This window comes from Carassius carassius, chromosome 10, assembly GCF_963082965.1.
Source record: "Carassius carassius chromosome 10, fCarCar2.1, whole genome shotgun sequence".
Lineage (NCBI taxonomy): Eukaryota > Metazoa > Chordata > Actinopteri > Cypriniformes > Cyprinidae > Carassius > Carassius carassius.
The window spans coordinates 23,087,596-23,109,638 of record NC_081764.1 but is presented as its reverse complement, the minus strand read 5'-3'; the positions used below and the strand labels follow the sequence as shown (position 1 = coordinate 23,109,638).

The following is a 22,043-nucleotide window of genomic DNA, read 5'->3' as shown; positions in this document are numbered from 1 at the left end:
TCATAAGTTTAAAAAGCTTTTTGTTTTCTAAACACACTTATTATACACTATATATTGATTATCTTAAAATCAGTATATATATATATATATATATATATATATATATATATATATATATATATATATATATATATATATATATATATATATATATATATATTACTATTTCATTTGACTTTTTCTGACGTGCAGATTCCATTTTTTATCTAACAATACATTGAATCAATGCAACCACTAACCCTTGCAATTATAAACTGGTGCAGGACTACTGTTTGTGTGTGTGTGTGACACATACTACAGTACTATAACAATGAGACATTATTGAGTAGAAAATGCAGAAACTTGAATGAATTACTTATTTTTTAAAACCAATGAGACTATGAGTGGCTATTTATGACTAAAATATGAGGAAGAATAGACAGAATCTTTTGAGGAAGCAGGAAGCATTGGAAGACCTGATCGGGGGTCTGTCTTACAACGAGCCAAGGCCTGTTTGTAGTTTATCTTCTCCTTTGTGATGGGGTCAGTCAGCTCTTTTGCATAGTTGATCTCTTCCTGAAGCTCTCTCATCATTGTGCTGTCAATCATCTTAGAGCTGACAGCATCAACAATGTTAACTCTTCCTGCTTTGTTCGGGTTGACCAACCCACCTGTCAGAAATTGTGCCTCCATGTATCTCATGGCATTCTCTTTGGGCATCCACCCTTTCTGTACAGCCTCTCCGAGTGACAGACGTTCTTTGGTCATAGGGTCCTCAACTCCAGTGAAAGCCTTTTGAGCATTTAATAAACGTTGTAGTTGACTGGACTCAATCAGATTTCGATCATCTGCTTTGTGGACAGAATATCTTATGCTGTTGTTGATGTCCACAATGCCACCAGTGGCTGCCTGTGCTTCGAGCAGTTTTTGGGCAGTGTTGGTGTCAATCATCTTTCGATCCATGGCATTGCGGACATTTAGACATGAATTAGTGTGTATATCATACACACCACAAATGGGGAACTCTTCATTAAGCTGTTGAGTAGCTTGGCTGGTAACTGGGGTGTATGAACGAGATTTTGTTTCACCAGCCACAAGAAGAGCAAACTCTGAGATTGGCATTTTGCCATCCTTGTACTGTTGTAGTTGGTATTTAGTTACCCTGCCTTCTTTTAGTGCATTATTGATGGAGTACTGCTTGCCACTCTTCCGATCTTGCAAGACCGATATCTCACCATCAGGTCCCATTTTGGTGATTTCTTCCCAGTCACACTCTAGTTCCTGTAATTGTATGTACTTGCTGCGATCAATGAAGCCTTGCATGTAGGCATCATATGGTGACATGTCTTTACCAGTGTTAGGGTCCAAGATGCTGATCTTTGTGGACACATTGACTTCTTTAGTGTGAGTTTCGGAGGAATCCTCCTTCCTCAAACTGTTCTTTAGCTCCCTGATTATGTTATCTCGCTTATGAATTGTGTCCTTCTCATCCAGGATCTCCCTTTCCAGCCTTTGAACATCTGATTCCATTTTAATGCTTCTTTGCCTGTTCATTTGATTTCTTTCACTCATCAGTCTAGACTGCTGGTGGAATGAAATGCTGATGTTTTGTCTTTCAGATTCCAAAGTTCTCAGCTCTCTCTGGAGGTTTTCTTTTTCTCTTTGCAGCTTATCCTGATCATGAATCAAGTTGGTCTCCTCCAGAGACGTGGTAGTTCTTTTGCTTGCTTGGCGCTGCAGTTTTTCATCTAGGCGGTGGATTTCATCCTCAAGGTCTCGTCTGGCATTTTTCTTCTGAATTAATTGTTGTCTAAGGTGAGACAGTTCTGCTTCCACAGCCTGATCTTTCTCTACACGAACAACGTCTTTATAGATGGTCTTCTCAACCGACTTCTCTCGCTGTAAGATTTCAATTTCTAGTGTCAATTTCCTGATGTCTCTCTCTAAACGCATAATGTCACTGCTCTCCTTATCCATATCTGTTCGAAGACCATTGGTCAGTTTATCTAGTTTTGGATCCCTTTCAACTTTCAGAACTTCCTCTATGACTATGTTCTCTTCAATAGGAGGTGGGGCAGTTTCTAGCTCATGGATTCTGGATTTAATTTGTCTCAGCTCAGTTTCAACCTGGATCTTCCGTTGCCTTTCATCACTGCTCCTGATGGCAATCTCCTTGTCCTCTATGAGTGCTCTCATCTGCTGCACCTCTAGCTCCAATTTTCTCCGATTCTTCACTTCTTCATCTAGACTCCTACCTAGTCTATCATGATCAAGGATCTGCCTTGGGTCCTTTTGTAGACGCACCACCTCTTGCACTAGTACTTTTTCCTCTGGTTTTTGTCTCTCAAGCTGGATATATTTATTCTGAAGATCGAACACCATTTCCTCTATAGTTCTGCGCCTCTGAGTTTCCTCACGGACTTCTCTTCTGAGACGATCTGCCTCCTTCTCCAGAAGTGGGTCATCAACATACTTAGTAACATCCTTAGTAACAATCTTTGTCTCCACTTTTGACTTTTCAGCCTTCCATTCATCCCTGTCTTTTCTAAGACGGATAAGATCATCCTGCAACGTACTGTAGGTTTTTTGTAGGGAATATACTTGATCAGACAGCCTCTGTATTTCTCTTACATTCTCTGGACTTCTTTCCTCTTTTACAACCTCCTGAACTACTTCCTTATACTCAATTTTGGGTTTCTGTGCATAAAGTATTTCAAGCTCTGTTCTGACATGGCTAATTTGTCTCTCAAAGTCTGAGGACTGTCTACTATTGTCTTGAAGCTCCCTTCTCAAGCGTTGCATCTCTGCCTCTGTCTCAGGGGCCACCCTGAAGTTCTCATTTATGATTTCTTTGACTTCCACTTTGGGTTTCAACTGTTGTATCTGGACATGGTGTGACTGAAGGTTGCTAAGCTCAGCCATGAGACTTCTGTTCTCATTTCTCACTTTTTCTATTGTAGTCAGAAGATCCTTAGACTCACTTATGAGTCCTGGGTCCTGCTCAACCCTTTTCACCTCCTTGGTGACAACTTTTGGCTCTAAAGTTGGGATGAGCCTCTCTAGAGAATTGATCTGGCTGCTGGTTTGGGAGATTTCACTTTTTAGTGAGTTGCTCCTCTCACCTTCATCTGAGATAGCCATCTCAAATGTCCTAACTGCCTTCAACATTTCTGGATCTTTTTCCAGTCTTAATACTTCCTTTTGCACCACCTTCTCTTTTATGTTTTGCTTCTTTTGCTCCAAAATTGTCCTCTCTGTTTGCAGGTAAGTTTTCTCTTGATCTTTAACTTTAAGTTCACTTCTCAATTTGCTTATGTTTTCTCTAATTTTTGATGCTTCTAAATCCAACTGAGGGTCTTTCTCTACCTCTGTCACTTCTCTTGTCACTAATTTGGGCTTGGTGTTCTTAAGTTCACTTTCCAGGCTAGTGATCTTTCTTGTCAGTACCTCAATCTCACTCTGTGTTTTGGTGCATTTCAGTGCTTCTTCATGAATTTTCTTTTGAAAGTCCTCCACACTGGCTTCAAGTTTAGGGTCACGGTAATACTGCAGAATCTCTTTCTCCTCCACTCGTTCTACACCTTTTCGATTCTTCAGAGATAAATATCTGTTCTTTATGGTGCTCAGGCTATTCTCTGCATTGGTACGTTTTGCCATTTCCTCCTTTAATTCTTTCTGGAGAACTTCAGTGTCCTCAGCTGATTTTTGCTGCATCTGTTGTTGTTGTACAGCATTTACTTTAACCACATTCTGTGTAAATGAAGGAAAGACCAGTTAATATTTCAAAGGTGATTAGTTTGAACACTTTACATGGATTTTACTTTTCATAACAAAGATAGTGGATTTTAATACATCATGGTACAAATGATCCCTTCTGATCTACAAAAAACTACAAAAAACGTTGAGCACCTCAGCCTTAATGGATTTTGCTAAGTTCATCTGGTTGAGTAATTGTTCACTCTCAGCAGCTGTCTCAGCATAATTGTTTGTAAGATCCTTCTCCTGTAGTACAACAAAATAAAGAATTAAGTATTTAATTGATATTAGTAAGTTTATGTAATGTTTTACATTTCAGATATCTCACCTGTTTTGCAACAGAGCTAGCTAGGGTGGAGGTGTGATTTCTCTTAGAATCTGTCGCAGGTATGTCATCAAGAGTAGCTTTGTACTTAACACAATTCATCTCATATTCCTGTCCAAAATAAATATCATATACAATTTCATAACACCATTTAAACAACAACAACAAAAAATGTACATTTAATTATTTTCACAATTTTATTATGACAGTGTTTTAGTGCAGTGTTAAATAAAAAATAAATCTAATATTATGAAATTAAATTCATAATACTTTGAGAATAATTTCAAAATTAGAATAAAGTTGTAGCAATATCAGATTACAGTTGTTATATTCTGAAAAATCTAAATTATCAGATTAAAGTCATAGAATATTTTAGATTAAAGTCAAAATAACAAGAATAAATTTATAGCAATGTGAGATTATCATTAAACTTTGAGAATAAAGACTTTTTTTTGGAATTTTCACATTACCAGTGAAATTTCCCTTACCAGTCACCCCCCATTTTCTAGCATGGAGACAGAAATGACATACCCAAAATAAAAAGGTTTCTGGTCATGATTCTTTGACTAGATACATAATCAACATTTGTTCACAAAGCTGACACTTCAACGTTTACTGGTCAGGAATCAGAATTACTCAGACTGTTATGATAATAGAGATATATATAAGCTCAAACATAAAAACTAAAATAAAAATATTAAAAACATATTTTTTAAATGTATTAAAAAATGTTGATGTAAGATATGAGTTTAGAAATGAGTTTGACTTTTTTTCAAGCAATATAGACTTAATTAACAAAAACTGAATTTATTCTTGTAATTTTGACTGTATTCTCGAAATACTATGACTTTAATATCATAATGCTAGAACTTTATTCTCAAAATATTACCACTTTAATCTCATATCACCACGAATTTCTTGTAAAAGAAATAAAAATGACAATCTCTTAATCTTAGATTAGTTTTTTTTTTGCACAGCAATAAAATGCTATCATAGTTTTATACCCCCATGTAAGTAAAACTTTATATGTAATTCTGGATAATTACTGTATAATATACTGTAGCACAATTATTTAACTTACTTTGAGAACATTCTGGAGATCCTTGGAGAGATCAACCACCCTGTCCATGTCATCGCCTTTCCTCTGTATATCCTCTATCACCCTCTTTAAGTAAAAGATAACCACATTGAGAGTTGTACTGTTTTATTCTATCATTTACAGTATTTTATATAATCTGATATAGTCTACAAATCTAACCTTCTGAGAGTTCTGCTTTGCATTGATCTGAGTCAAATCATCTGTGGGGTTTATCTTGTTGTCAGGTAGATTGTGTAAGAAGGAAGTTAGTGATTGGCTCACATTCTGGAAGTCCTGGTGTTTTGTGTTAGTTTCTTGCAAAAACCTCTCCCTGTGGAAATATAAAGACATATTTAAGATATTATTATAGCTAACAACATAAAAAAAAACACATTTAGATGTAAAAAAAAAAAAAAATAATAAATAAAAAATAATATATATATATATATATATATATATATATATATATATATATATATATACACGCTTTTTTAGATTTTATTTTTAGAGTGAGCAGAACTTACCTTTCATTCAGCTGGTTGCTCACATTGGCATATCGGCTTTGCAGATTCTTCACTTCTGCTGCCTGTCTGCGTATATCAGGACAGTACTCCTGGTAACCCTGCTGAAGTGAACTGCATATCTTTTTAAGTGCCTCTAGGTCCTCGCTAAGCTTTTGCATCTCACTTTGAGCTCCAACAACATCTTTTCTCATACCCTGGATGAAAGACGGGATATTTTGTTATTATGCATACGATTCCAGCATTTGTTATGTGCAGTGGCATTACTTGAGATGCAGTTTCCAATACACAGGTCCCAAATATTATTTATATATATGTGTGTGTCTGTGTGTGTGCATGTTTTTGTGACATATCAGGACACAACTTTGTATAATGACATGGGTATGACACAGGTATTACAAGGAGAGGGTGACTTATGAGGACATAACCCCTGTCCCCATTTTTCAAAATGCTTATAAACCATACAGAATGTTTTTTTTTTGTTTTTTTTTTTTGAGAAAGTAAAAATGCACAAAGTTTCCTGTTAGGGTTAGGTGTAGGGTTGGTGTAGGGCCATAGAATATACAATTTGTAAAGTATAAAAACCATTACGCATATGGGATGTCCCCACTTTTCACAAAAACAAACGTGTGTGTGTGTCTGTCTAAGAAAATCAAAATATTTTAATGTCAGAGCTGTGGTTGTGTAGCCCAGGTAAATGATTCCCCCAAAAAGGAAGAGATGAAGTATTGACGGGAATGCATTCTACAAAATTAAAAATGAAGTATGTCTTTACCTGAATCTCCTGTGTACGGATTTGAATGGCACTAGGTTTGTCTGGGATTGCACCATCATCACTGAGCTGTTTCTCAAATCCTGAGACAGTGTTGTCCATCTTTCTCAGCTGTCTCTCCAATACCATAGAAGCATTTGCTCTAATTTTAAAAAGAGGCAACAGAGTTGCAATATCTAGAATTTTATAATTTCCCATATTAATACATTCATAATAATACATACTTCTTTCTGTAGAGATCAATGAGAGCAGCTAGACTGTCTTGCTTGTTTTTGGAATCACTGAGTTTTTGAGGTAGAGTGGAAGAGGTTGGCCCATTAGAGTCCTTTGAAAGTAGAGGTTCCAGGTCCCTTTGGGCTGCAGCCCTCTGTTTTTCCAACTGCTGGAGAGCTGCAGTTGTTTTCTGTTTAGAGAATAATCATTTTAAATAAGCAGAGTATTGTTTAACATGGTGTTCTTGATCCACTGACAACTTTTTTTAAAAGCCATTGCTTTAGAGCAGTGATTCTCAACTCCCAACACTGCACATTTTGAATGTCTGCTTTGTCTGACACATCCATTTCAGGTCTTTGAGTCTCTAGTAATGAGCTGATGACCTGAATCATATGTGTTTGATTGAACATGGTTGAGAACCACTGCTTTAGAGATTATGGTTGTTGACAGCCATTAAACCTTTTATCGGTTTTATCACATAACATTAATTTTAACCAACATCATTCAGTTATCAACAGTCAGTAACATATTTGACAGTCAGTAAAATTCAGTAGCTAATTCTGGCACTTTGTTCTATGTGACAGTATAAACCTAGAGCCAAGGCAGTTTACCTCTAGTTGGAGGTAAAGCATGTCTCACCTCTTGCTCGTTCAGACGTTTAGCAAGGTCTGTGGCAGGGTCCATGCGGTTCAGTGGGGCTCTTAGACTGCTCAGTGTGTCCATCTCAACTTGAGCTAGATCTTTATCCATTTGGTTTAGGCGGCTAGCTAGCTCTACAGCTTTGGTGTTCTCCTCAGCTCTTGGAGCAGGAACTACAAATATATATAAAAAAAGACTTATTTATTATCTTAAAGGTAGTTCAATACTTATTTGTGACAAGCACAGTACATTCTGTGATCACCTTTTTTATGGGCTACTGTGTATTTTCAAAATAACCAGAATTTATAACTCTGTGATCTGACCCTAGCAAGAAAAACACATTTTTAATAGTTCTTTTTGGGTTAGCAAATTCAAATATTATTTTTTTTCCCCCTGTATATTATTTATTTTGCCATATTTTACATCATCATCAGAACTGGGTTATGTTTCCAACAAATAATTCCAAACAGCATTGCGAAGTTGTGTGGTTGGAACTACAGCTTTAAGCATGTGATTAGAAGCATATTTTCCTGTTAGCGTGATAAATAGATCATGCTTTTGAATCTATGTATGTATAGATTCCCAAAGAAGTTCAAAATCACTCTCACGGACCTTTTCATGGACTGTGGCCAGCTGGTGGAATGACCTCCCAATCTCAATTCGTACAGCTGAGTCTTTACTCATTTTCAAGAAACATCTAAAGACTCATCTTTTTCGCCTGCACTTAACCAACTAATACTAGCACTTTTCCTTTTCTTGTCTTTTCATAAAAAAAAAAAAAAACTTGGCTATGCGTTCTATACTAGACTAACTGAGACTTGTCATGGCGCTTGTATACTGTTGTTGTTCTCTTGTTGACCTGACTGCTTCTATTGTTCTCATTTGTAGGTCGCTTTGGATAAAAGCATCTGCTAAATGATTAAATGTAATGTAATATATATGTATACATATATATACAGTATATATATATATATATATATATATATATATATATATATATATATATATTATACATACATACACACACACACAGTACATTTTGTTGTACTACTTTTAGTTTGTAAAAAAAAAAAAAAAGAAAGTGTGATCTCAATCCCGGAGTATAGCATATGGGGGAACACGTGATTGAATCAAACATCTGAAAACAAAGCAAAGCAACAGAGAACAAAATACCCAAGTAGTCCTTATGCCATCATTATTTACAGCAATGATCTGACATTAATTTGATTTATGCTTGCATGGAATATTTGAAAATGTACCACCTGAATGTATTTTAGATTTTCTGTCTTAAGTTAAAATGGTTTATATAATGTAAATTTTATGGATTATACTGAATCTTTTTGCCATGTAAATAGCCATGATGCTAACATGGCGTAAAAAACTTTAAAAAAAACAAAACAAACATTAATTTGATTTCAACTTAATTAACCTAAGTTTGAGTTTATTTGGCACAAAAAGTAGCAATACACTGTTACAACTTTCTTGTCAAGGATGATAACAATAAAGTTTCATTAAATTATTTCCATAGTGGTCCTTGCTTTTAAATGAAAAAAAATGAAGAAATTCACAGTAAAAAATAAAATAAATCACTCACACCCCTAAAAAATTACAAACAGATCAAACAATTCCTCATACATCTAAATCATTTTATATAAAAACAGTCCTTTCTCCCTTGTTCTAAAACCCTCACAATCTGAGAATCTGATAATATTGATATCAGCATATGAGGCAGCATATTCCATTATTTTGTGCCTGAATATTTAAACAATCTTAGACCATATAGTGTTCTATAACTACCTAAATTAATATCCATAAAGCAAAAGTGTTTACGAAAACTACCTCCTAATCAGGGGTTAAAAAAGTGTTTGTTTGCTAGGTGAGTATTTTCATCTACTGTAGTATAAATCATAGATACTGTATGTATAAGTACTGTAGATGCCTCATTCTACAAGTTCCAAGCACCTAGACGCGTCCCCCTATCTTGCAATGGTCAATTTGGCGTAATTCACCATAATAATCAATGAATATTTGAAGATGCCACAATCCTGTACAGCCAATGGTTGTAAAAAATGCCGGGATTTTAATTCCAGAGGAAACAGGATAACCTTTTACAGGTCAGAATGAAATCAAGTTGATCCTTCCAACTGACGGCGGACAGCTTAGATATATCAGCCAATAGAAACAGTATATCTATGGTGTGAATAGCTTTGTTTGCGTCCATTTTTATTTTTGTTTTTTCAGAATCTTCACAGCACTGAACAGTTTGGTGTAGAAAGGCCTTAGAGAGCTCTTAAATTACCTGGAGCCTGTGAAACAGAGGCCTTTGATGGTTGATTGTTCAGCGAAGTTCTCAAAGCAGCCCGTCTTTTCTTTAGATCTTCCAACTCTTTGCCCAGCCTGCTCATACAAGCACAAATTATTGTTAGTTATTTTTATCTCTGAAGACTTTCTTTGGAGTATTTTTTATACTTACAGGTCAACTTTCTTGATGGCATCAGGATCAGGTGGAGGAATCATAAAGCAAACTCCAGGAAATGTTTTGATTGACCCATCATTGGACTGAACCTCCCAGTTGTCATTGTCTGTGTTGGACTTCAAATTAAAAAGCTCTCCTCTGTTCAGTGAAGCCTGAGAAGAATTCCATTGATTAACAAATGAATAGAAGAATATACAATTAGAAACTTTTCATGCTACATTTATTAATAAATAAAAATATTTAATATAATTGTTTTTTTTCTAGAGATTCTAACCTTGGGAGATTTCCAGTCACACAGAGACTCAACCGTGGTAGTTTTGCTCGGAGGAGTGCGACGAAGCTTTAATGGTGTGATAGAGGTGCTTCGCTTTCTCAGGTCAGCCAATAGCTGCTCGTTGCGCTGTAGAGGCCTTTCCTCTGCCTGCAGACACACAGAATACACAATATTGACACATACAGAGTTGTATTCATTTTTATATACAATGGCTTGGTACTGGAAAGTTGACATGCACTATATGTATGTGTGTGTTTGTGTGTGTGTGTAAGTATTTAATAGTTTAAAATGTGATTTCACCTCAAGCTGCATCTGAATTTCAGTGCTGGTTTTGCCATTGAGTGCTTTGGCATCAACAGTGGAGCCTAGCTTAGATAAAGCCTCAGACAAGGTATCTGCATCCAGTTGGTACTGTTGAGAAGAACGCAAACTTATGCTTTACAAATTAACAAAATATTTATAATTAAATGTGTTTAGCCCTGCCTACCCTTTTGTACTCCTCTAAATTGTCCAGATGTGTTTCCTGACAGATGCAAAGATTCAGAAACTTCTGCCATTCATTCCTCACATTGTCTCTCTGGGCCTAGACACACAAACAATACATCAGAGGTCAGATTTGATTATGCTAATGTTGTGGCACACTGAATACAATATTTAATTATTGAAAACATTATTTAAATAATTTTAATTAGTCAACTCAAATTTGCCATGTAAACAGAATAAAACTACAAATCCAATATAATTGACAATATCGCTGGATTTAGCTCACTAATGAAAGTATCACATAATAAAGCTACCTGAACAGTGCTGGCAGCAGGATGTTTCAGCTCAATCAGTCGGTCTCCATCGTCCTGTAATTTGTTGACCTCACTTTCATGGGACAGGAGACTGTTATTCTTGAAGTTCTGCAAAAGACAAGAGACAAGATGTCTAATACGATGTTTTCTTTAAAATGTGCTGTTGCCACTTTTGTACTTAACCAAAAAATGAGCAAAACCTCACATTATTGCTTGCCTAATGATCTTGTTTATTCTCATTGCTGTCATTACATTTACATTACATTTATTCATTTAGCTGATGCTTTTATCCAAAGTGACTTACAATTGCTATATATATGTCAGAGGTCGCACACCTCTGGACCAACTAGGGGTTAAGTGTCTTGCTCAAGGACACATTGGTGTCTCACAGTGGATTCAAACCCGGGTCTCTCACGCCAAAGACGTGTGTCTTATCCACTGCGCCAACACCACCCCATATATATATATATAACCCCATTTTCATCAAGGTTTCTTACATTTTTTTAAAGCTCTTTCAAACATTCAAATTGTTTGTGGAACAGTCTTTGCAAAGCATTGCAAATAAAGGACATTGGTTTTGCCCCGTTTTCTGGCATCTTTGCAATCCTACACTCTCAGTGCCTACAAAAGTGCCTCTAAAAAGTCTACACATCCCTTTTAAGTTTGCAGGTTTATGAGATGGAATTTTTTTTTTTTCATGTACAGGTTCTTATTGTTAAACCCAAGGACCACAAAGAGAGTACAAAAGTAATTACAAAATATTATGTGTTCCATGGAATTCTATAAACAAATGAAAACAATGGAGCACCACAGTAACACTCTGAAAAACGCTGCCAAAAGACTTTCAACGTAATTTTTTTACTGTTAGTATCTTTAGTAAATTCTGACACTAGATTTAATGCCAAAAGCTAAGAGCTACAAATACAGCAAAAACTTTAAGTTGTCATCAAATCAATCGTGTAGCATGAACGAAGCAAAATTGAAATAATTTGTGTGATACTTAACCCTCTGGGGACGGATTGGGCGGTACCGCCCAAAATGGCATACTTTTACAAATGTGTAGTTATCTCAAAAACTATTAATGCTAGAGAGATGCGGTTTTTTTTGCCGTCTTCCTCAGATTCCACTGAAAACAGCGGTATCCAGTTTGTATATTAAACACGCCCTTATTGCGCAATACCACTGCGTAAACAGGCCAATGAAAACTATTATGTTAGGCAGATTCAACACGCAACAACCAATGTAAAAACCGCTGGGAGGAATATTTTTCTAACCCAATCAGAGGAAGGTTACCATGACCATAACACTTTTGTTGTGTGAGGTAGGATTTTCAGTAATAAATGACAAAAATCTCATTTTTGTTTTTGAAATTCTCTAGTTTATTGTACAATTTTTCACTCATACTTCCTTTATAAACATATTGCATGCATGCTTATGGTAGCTTAGGGTCTTCTGAATCCATCGATACCAAATACATGGTGGTCCATCATCATTACGTATGGTTTATAAGCCGAAATGTAAAAATAGAGAAAACGGACCAAAAAGGGCTTAGTACCCTAAGGGTTAAAGCATGGCAATGCTGGCTCAATTTTGTGCTGTCAGTGGCTCATATGGATAGTGGTAGTACAAATGGTTTGCCAGAGCTACACTCTTCCATTGACTTATGCAACTTAATTCTCATGTTTTAATAGTATTTATAGCTCCTAACTTAAAACAGGTTATGTGACTATGAGGAATGATTGTCAAAAAATGTAAATTTGTATGCAGGAGAGATGTACTTTATTTTATATACCTCTCTTGGGTTTGCTCACATGTCAGCAATTACCCTCCATGTGCCAGTTTTAGGTTACCAACCCCTTCGCTAATGTGTTTAGAAATACAGCATTTTACTGCATAATTCAAAATGATTGACACTTCAAGATGGTAGACATGGGAAAACTAAGACATAGCTGAAAAAAAAAAAGATATATATATATATATATATATATATATATATATATATATATATATATATATATATATAGCCTTATGGAATGGTAAATATAATTCTGTAATAATAAATATAAAATTAATAATTAAATAAAATATTTGTTTTTGAAAAAAATACAAATTCCAGCTCCCCTGACTATTTACTATGACTGACTATGATCAAACCCAAGCGCCCCATTTTTGAGAAACCTTGTTTTATATCTGTCCTTCAGTCCGCTCCATTGTACAGATCATGTGATCAGTTCAAAACCTAGCTCACCTCGTACTGTCTGCGGATATCAGCATGGTCAACGGTTTGATCACTCCAGTCCTGTTTAAGGATCTTGTTCTGCTCCTCCCTCATGTATGCCACCTCCTTCTCACAGTCTTGCATGTAGTCGTACAGGCTGTTGAGATAGTGACGTCTCCATTTTGAGTTATCCTGTGAAAAAGTAAAAATGCTAAATTATATATATATATATATATATATATATATATATATATATATATATATTTTTTTTTTTTTTTTTCTCTCTTTCTGTTCTAATTAAAATTCACTGTACATTCCTGGTACTAACAGCTGTTGTATTTCTTACAATTTAAAGAGGCATGACAAGTCGACTTGTAAATGTGAATGTTTTCTTACCAGTAGGTTAGCATATTGCTTCTTAATGGCATCATATTCCTCCTGGAATGACATGGGGGATTTTAAGTTTTGTGAGAAAAAAAAAATGGTTAATGAATATGCATGGTATTGTTATCGTGGTCACTTCTAAATACAGTAAATAATTACATATTACAAATTATTAATAATTTGGAATGCATTTTAAGAATACTTTTCCCATTTACTGGGAAAAATATATGCGCACTGATGTAAACAAGCAGGCATGAGAAGCACATGGGGGAACACCTGAGAGACGCTGATTGAAAACACAGAAAATTAAGCCTTTACTCTAGAAACCCCATAAACTTTCTTAAACGTATTTAAATAGCCAAGTTTGTGGATTTGCTATTATGTTCATCACAGCGCCAAATAATTACATAATTAGATTTTATAGGCTATTTATTTTCAAACTTTTTTACATTTTAATCTGGACTACAACATGCTTTAGATTTTGTTTGAAAGTGTTTTTATTCTTTATTGTTCGTTCACACTTTACATTAGGGCTTCCTAAGTTAACATTAGTTAATTCATTAGTTAACAAACTGCCAATGAAAAATTCTTCTGAACATTCATCACTCTTAGGTATTCCGATATTTAATAACACGTTGTTAAAATCGAAAGTTGCAACTGTGTTATTTAATGAGCTAACATGTACTAAGACTTGTATTTTTTAACAAAGGTTAATAACTTCTGTAGCAAATGTAGCTATTGCTCATTGTGAATGTTAATGCATTAACTAAGATTAACTATGAGGTCTTATTGTAAAGTGGTACCTATTGGTCTTTATAGTTCTTTTACACTTTAATCTGTGTAAAACTTTTAACTTTATATATTTTTATGTATTGCTTTATTGTATTTAAATGTTCAATTATTTTGTTATAAGAGAAAAGTTATTAAACCTAAACTAAACTAAATTTCAATACTGTGATAAAAACATTAACAATTAACCCCAACATGAAAATTGGATACCGGCATTTCCATACTCTCTCTCATGTTTTTCTCGTAAGATACGTTCATTTTCCAAACATAAATGAAGAATATTTTAATGAAATCTGAGAGACTACAATGAAAATAAGTCATGAACAAAATTTTGATGATTCGAAGTGTGTGTAAATTAATGTCAGTATGTCAGTAAAAGCCTAAAATAAATCTATTCATCATACAACTCAATCTTATAAATCATATAAAGTGTGTCTCTCAAGAAGGTTTGGATTAAACCACTTTGTTCAGATGTATTACTTTTACAATGTTATCATGACCTTTTTCAAAGTTGTGGTTTTATGCATAGAAATGTCTCAGGTTTCATTACGAATATCTTCAGTTGTGTTTTGAAGATTTAGAATTGAAGCGTTAGAATGACATGTGGTGTGTTATTGATGTAAGCAAAAGCTGATCACTGAAATTTAAGTCTTAGTAACACACATACAAAAAAGTGCCAATTTAATAGGATTTTTTTAAGCTCACCTGGGAGCTGGTTGATCCAGGGGATAGCTGGTTGTTGTAAGACTCAATCTCCTTATGAAGGATGTTATGAGCTGCAGTCTGCTTCTTCAGGTCAGCCAGAGTGGGGCCATACTCCTCTTTGCTTGCCTCTTTCTGTAATATTCCAAATTATTCAGAAATACTAGTTAATCAAGACACACACAAATACTTTTGCAGCAATTAAATAGTGTACATGGGAAACCAGGGAGGGAATGCTGCAACACTTTACTTTTTTATTTTATTCAGACTGAGATTTTTTTTTTTTCAAATCTGCTATAAATAAGCGGTTTTAAAATGTACAGCCTACATGCAGACTGTTCAAACTGGTACCTTTACTGTTCAAAGTTTGTTGTTGTTACAACCTGATACCAGTTGTAACAATAATGCAAAACATGGACATCAGTTTAACCTCTGTATTAATTTAATATATTGAGATCATCCACTTCATGTATTTTCACTAATTTAATTACTAAAGATGCATTCGAAACCTGCTGAAGAGGCATTCCAGACTCAACTCAGCTAAGCGTAGATGGACACTGGTTGTTCATTTTAAAGTTAATGTTATTTTTGAAACTGAATTTGCATACATACACTAATCTTCAGTCTGCACTGTATACAAATTCAGTTCAGGTTGCAAAAGCTGAAAACCGATGTTGTGTTCTGCATTTTTTTATCATCAGCTCAAAATAAAAGTTCTCAATAGGAAAAACGGATGAATCAGCACTGGTGTAAAATTACATACACTAATCTTCAGTCTGCACTTTTTATTTTTTTTAGCTGAGACCTATTTAAATGGGCAATTGTAAACAGAATGAGCAAACTCACTCGTATAGCAGTCTGATCACTCAAGATGCATAAAGTTACTAAGTGTACCCCATGATACTTATTTTTTTCACTCTTTGGGTTCAAATTAAACCAAATTATCACCCAGAGATGTAATTTTGATTTAATCTCGATTTAATTCAGCATAGGGGTTTTGATTATTAGTACAAAGGTAAATGATTAGTTTCTTTCTCTTTATGTGCACATTAATGTGGTTTCTGACCTGTTTTTGGTTCAGCACCAGAGCCCAGTTAATTCTTGGCTGTAGTCCAACCTCATTCAGTTGCTCATACAGCTCTCGGTAAAGGGTACAGTCTTTCAGCCAACGCTCATGAAGACGACTAACACTGATTAGTGGGGAAAAATAAATTATTATAATTTATGGAGCTTGTGGAAATCATTACAATTATTTTTCTATATATAAATATCATATAGATGAGAGAAAATACACTGTGCAACCCTGTTAGCTCAGTTACGATGTGACAGAGCAACAGTCATGAACAACAGGGTGTAAATAATGCCTTTTGTGCCACTCACTCATTCTCTATTTCTCCAGCCTGAGGGTGTTTCATTTTCTTGGCCTTGTCCATATCCAGGAACAGATCTTTAAGAAGCCCCTCTGCCTGGCCTAAGAGGTCTGCTGTTTCCTTCTGATGTTGTAATTTCCTGTTATTTTTCTCATTGTCAGCATCCTGAGCAAAGGGCAGGGTTATTTATATTTACGTTGCATTTACTAACACAAACATACACACACACACACACACACAAAATAGAATGTGTTGTCTTACAATGAGTAGCAGCTCTTCTGCATGCAGTACATCTTTCTCAACAGTGTCTGCATTCTTCTGCATACGTGCAATCAGCAAGGCCAGGTTACGCACTTGCGATCTGCAGTTCAAAATGAAAAGATAGAATGACAATGTGTAAAAAATACTCAAATGCAAAATTAAGAAATAAAATGTTGCATTAAACATTAGGAAATATGTTTTGAGCATCAAATCACTCAGGATAATTACACTTATCAGTAGGATTTACTGTAAATGAAACCTATTAGTTTTTTTGATTTTGAAGAGTACGGTTTTGATTAGAGACACTGTAACAGTGAGAATGACAGAGAACATTTTTCTTTGGCTCATGATGTCAAAAGAGAATGGTCAGCATAACTGTTTCAGGCATATAAAAGGAATTCATCTGGAATTTTTTCAAGGCGGTCTAAGAAACTTCACTTTACAAACAAGGATTCATGTACCTTCAAAGGGTCCTAAACATACGTGAGGGGGTCCATAGATAAATTAAATAACACTTAATTTCTGCCAATATTGTCAGCTTGATTGCCATTGGAACTGAACTGAGCTGGACAATGACATCACTAAATCAATGATAAACTGACTTTAACTGAAAAATTTACTATTTACTATTGTCCTCTTGCTTAATCGACACAGTATTATCCTGTTTAACACTGCAAAGCTGCTTTGACACAATCTGCATTGTATAAAGCACTATATAAATATAGGTGATTTGACGACATAATACAAGTTAAATACATCGTAACTATGAACTAATCATCTGTTAAGCGTAGAGCTGGGTATCAATTATTATTATTTTTTATACATATATATGTATATATATATATATATATATATATATATATATATATATTTTTTTTTTTTTTAAGGGTCCTTTTTTAAACAATAGTAGGGCCAAATAAAATGTTCTTCTTAATTTTTCTGGTAATCAGATGAAGGCATAAAACAATTTAATTCATCCTAATCAAATGAAAAACCCTTTTATTTTTTGGCAAACAAAGTGCTGCACAACAGAGGTTTACTGTTCAAATTAAAAAGAAAACAAATGTGATTTTTCCTTTTAAAATAAATAATTATTCATATTTATTAGTAGTAGTAGTATTAGTAGCAGCAGCAGCATTGTTGTTACACTGAGTCTGTTGTAACATTGCGCAAGGTAAATAAGGGTGACATCTAGTGGAGAAGACTAATGAAAAGATTCAAATTAATCAAATCTTTTAAATGCTTGCTGAAGTAAATATCGGAAAAGATCGATTCACGGTTTTTGAGAAATCGATATCGAATCGACATCATTAAAACAAAAAAAAAAAAGATTAATCGAAAAAGCTAAAAAAATAAATTATATATATATATATATATATAATTTTTCCCAGCTCTAGCGGTATATCATGTACGGATGTAAATAATCCTTAATGAATGTTAATTATTAATGAATGCAAGCTTTTTATATTGTGGATCCCCGAATTGGCTAAGAATCTGGGTGAGGTATCTAGAAACTCTAGAATTATGTAGTTTTTTCTGTTCTTTATCATTCTATTACCTTCAGTCTTTTTCTTCCTCCCTGAAATAAATATCGGAAATATTTCACAGGGTAAAACACATTTTAAAAACATATTCCTACCTGTTAATTGGACTTGGAATTACTCATTAGTCATTATCCCAGTTTATTTAATCACCACCCCAATTTATTAGATAGTTGGTGGATATTGGTTATATCCATTCATTTAAGATGCTTTATTACATAATGAAAGAAAATATCTTACTCCGATTAGTGAAACCAAATTTTGTGTGACATTCATCTGAATGAAAACTAGTTCCACGCTGTCAAACAGATAAAATTGTAAAACATTCCCAGCTTCATGCCGTGCTAGTCTAGAGAGTTTCATCATTGTTCTTTTCTAAGAATGCAAACAATGTCACACCACCCTCCACACACTCGTACTCTCAACATCTCTTCACCCGCCCATACATTCACTTTTTATAGACAAGCTTCTAAGACAGAGACCATGCCCCTGCAATCATGTTAACATGTATAGAACAGACTGACCAAGAGAAACCAACTTGTGACTATTTTTTTTCATGTATTCATACAGCATCAATTGTTTTTGTTGTTCTAAAGCAACACAGGATGACAATGACCTCATATTCTAATAAATCCTAATATAATAAAAATCTAAGTCATAGGTAAAAGGAAAATTATGACACTTAAGGCAAATCATGAAAGTCTGAAGTCAACTGTCATCTAAACATTGGTTTGGTCAATGAAATCAACCTGTCTACACAGAAGCATCAGAAGATCACTGCTGACATCGTCAGCACTGAAACTGCTGACACTCTTATAGATGAGTCCTGAAGAATTCATACATTGTTTTGTTCCATTACATGGGTCAGAAAATTCCTTAATGGGTCAGATAAGGATCAGATAAGGGAGACATCCACAATGTTTACTGCTGGGGTGCCTCTAGGATTTTAAAGTAGGGAAACACATAATAAATCATTACATGTATATAGCACTTTTCTAAGCACTCAAAGCACTTTACATTGTGAGGGGGGAAAAACATAGCACAAACATAGCAATTACTAAAAAGTAATAGTTTTTCTGAACTGCTCTAATGTCTAATTTGTTTGTTTCTGTTAAATTACAGAACTTATAAAATATATGTTACTTTATGCTTTCTATAACATTTTACTTGAACTATATTGTGTTTGTCTTTGAAATGTCTGCTTGCGTGTCGAAACAATGGACCAACACCCAGCCTAGTGGAGGAACAAGAACGTCAGCCCTTACAGGAACTGAGCTTAGGCAGCCAGGACACTCCTTTCACTGTTTCTATCTTTTTTTTTTTTTTTTTAAATCTGATTTATTGGAAGACCCTGATTACTGCATGTTTGCACAACATGTTAACGCCTTTATTTAACTGTTCAGTTGTATGTACATTACACATGCATTAATCAGATTTCACTAGTGGTGACTTTAAATGTGACATCTGACCTCTATATTTAACAATTCTGATATCTAACAACATGTTTGCAGATGATCAACAGAAAGTCAGTTTGTCTGGCTTGCTTTGTTACAAATTAAGCTCTTGAACTGATCCCAGTTCTGCTGATACTGTACTGCAATGACCCAAATGTTTTATTTTTGGGAAAATAACAAAAATAAATAGATGGAGCAGATTTTGTATCCAGAAATCCATTGCCAGATTTGTATTTTTATTTTTTCAGAATTTGTTACTGTAAAAAAAAAAAAAAAAAATATATATATATATATATATATATATATATATATGATTAAATATTTTTGTCTCTGTTCTTCATCACCCATGAACAATTCTAACATCTTTAAACACTGTAGTGTATTTTTAACAAACCATAATAATTCCAACTTGTGTTTAGAAAGCAGAGATTATATTGTAGCCAAAACAATCAGCATAAGGGCCCACGGAACTAGTTATCCTTTCTGGAGTGTTTCCAATTCCTTCTTTTATTTAGGCTAATACATTCAATACATGCTGCAAAATTTTAAATGAGAATAAAATATCATTGACCAAGCAACCAATTATTTTCACAAATTGGTTGTTGTAGTCTCCAGCAAATAACTGTTGAAAAAATAACAGATAATTCTTTGATTGTAAAGGGTTAACCAATTTTAGATTTCAGATCTAATGTTCCCAAGAAAATATAGAGTTAACCATTTTTTCACCTTCACTCTCTGGGCTTTGGTTTCCCAAGTCTGTCTAAAACTGATCTCAGACCTGCCTGTCAACAGAACAGAACCAAAACAGCATAGAGGATAAAAAATATTATTAACAAAAAAACAAACAGCACTCACTTGCTTATCTTGGAATCTTCTTTCATCGTGTTTTCTTTCTTCTTAAACATCCTAAAAGGTGTAGTGAGGTGAGATTCACCTTCTCTGTCGTGGATGTGCTTGTGAATCTCTTACTTCTGATTATCCTTTATCTCCACAAACTTCTCTGTACACACTTTCTGCCTCTCTAGAACTGTCATACAACAGTGAGGTAAAGCTGTTCTTCTGTCTCCACTCCACCCAGAGTAACAGGTGTTGGGCGACACCCAGACCACCTCCTTTTGCAGAACCGGGCAGACCAGTTTCACCTTCCCATTTTTTTTCCACCCACACACACACATTTACATCTTGCTATCTATTATTCATCAGTTTTCTTTTCTTTTAGCCTAGTTGTTATTAATTAAAAGTTATAACAAAAGGAAGATATATGTCACAACATTACCAATTAGCCCTAAATAACATTGTGACTAGAAAGTCACTGTAATTTTCTCTGAATTATAGTGATTTTGTATTTTATTAAAACTGACCCAGTTTTGTTTGACATGTTGAAGAATTATATTTCATTAACAGAAGTTCAACATAACAAGGAGTTCATATGAATTATTTTTCAGACACTGTCCTTTTTAAGACTTGTTAGCTTGTTAAATGTGTAGAATCTGTGAATGGTGTGGAATGTTGTTAGGTCACTTTCTCTCTGTGGTAGTTAGCGCACATTTCTAACATGTACTGTCACATGGTAGGGTGTGACCACAGTCTATGGGTGTGACAGAGATGCAGACGTAATGTCTTGCCCTAGTCACTCCCTCTTTCTCTCAACACCTTTACCCAGTTACAGTTTTTCTCAGTCACTTTGGTGCATTTCTCAAATCAGAAATGAAATTCTCAAAACTACTTGTACAACCTCCACATCATCTAGTCTTTTATACACATCATAAAACCAGTTTCTCATTCTTTTGAACAAGTTGCAATTGCTTTTGTACATTCATGCAATTGATTATGCACATTTATCTGCGGTTTCCTACATTATCAGTTGCTAATGTCATGTCGCTCAAAAGTATTATACAGTTTTCTGTACAACAGTCTTACCCCCCAAAACATCTAGTCTTTAGTTCATCGTATAAGTCATTAAATGCAAAATGGTTCATCTAGTTGTCATAAACTGCCAAGCACACGGTTTATTTTTACAAATTATTATTAGACTTTTTGTAAATTTGGCATGAATTGTGCAAGTGAATCTTGACTAATGAATAGAATGTAGATGATAAACCAATGATAAACCATTTCTCTGAAATAGCTCAAAGGTTCATCTCATGGATCTTCAGTTGGATAGATTATACTGTATAGACAGAGGACTACACAAGAGTTACAAATTCTGAAAATGGACTTATTTTCATCTTTGTGCCCATATTTATTTTTCCTTTTCTATATCACAATGGCATTGTAAAGGTTTTTTTTTTTTATTTTATTTTATTTTGGTCAGACCACTAGTAAAAGTGTAACTGGGAATTCTATCCAGTCTCTTTCAATCAATATCCCACATACAGTAATGTGTAAATTTGTACTTTTGAAATGGATATATGGCATACTGTTCAATACAGTAGTTTATATCAGAACATCCCTCCAGAGTACACTGTTATATTGACAACATGACTAAGCAATT

At 34.5% G+C, this 22,043-nt stretch overlaps 1 protein-coding gene across 1 annotated transcript; it reads right to left on the bottom strand.

The window, feature by feature from the left end:
* Positions 1 to 159: 159 nt before the first annotated feature.
* Positions 160 to 20,612, bottom strand: evpla (envoplakin a). Its single transcript, XM_059560550.1, has 22 exons — positions 20,405 to 20,612; positions 16,555 to 16,654; positions 16,304 to 16,458; positions 15,990 to 16,113; positions 14,927 to 15,058; positions 13,445 to 13,486; positions 13,079 to 13,240; positions 10,831 to 10,938; positions 10,521 to 10,616; positions 10,334 to 10,444; positions 10,034 to 10,180; positions 9,757 to 9,911; positions 9,583 to 9,680; positions 7,284 to 7,456; positions 6,656 to 6,834; positions 6,435 to 6,573; positions 5,663 to 5,856; positions 5,319 to 5,469; positions 5,142 to 5,225; positions 4,064 to 4,171; positions 3,889 to 3,981; positions 160 to 3,729 (listed from the first exon to the last, which is right to left on the bottom strand). The coding sequence occupies exons 1-22, from the start codon at positions 20,452 to 20,454 to the stop codon at positions 388 to 390; spliced, it is 5,943 nt and encodes a 1,980-aa protein (XP_059416533.1). The 5' UTR covers positions 20,455 to 20,612; the 3' UTR covers positions 160 to 387.
* Positions 20,613 to 22,043: the final 1,431 nt, after the last annotated feature.

Coding starts and splice junctions, on each gene's coding strand:
- evpla (XM_059560550.1), bottom strand. CDS start 20,454: ATGTTTAAGAAGAAAGAAAACACGATGAAAGAAGATTCCAAGATAAGC. Junction 10,939..13,078: donor ATATCCGCAGACAGTACGAG/GTGAGCTAGGTT, acceptor TGTCTTTTGCAG/AACTTCAAGAATAACAGTCT. Junction 10,445..10,520: donor ATTTAGAGGAGTACAAAAGG/GTAGGCAGGGCT, acceptor TCTTCTCAACAG/TACCAACTGGATGCAGATAC.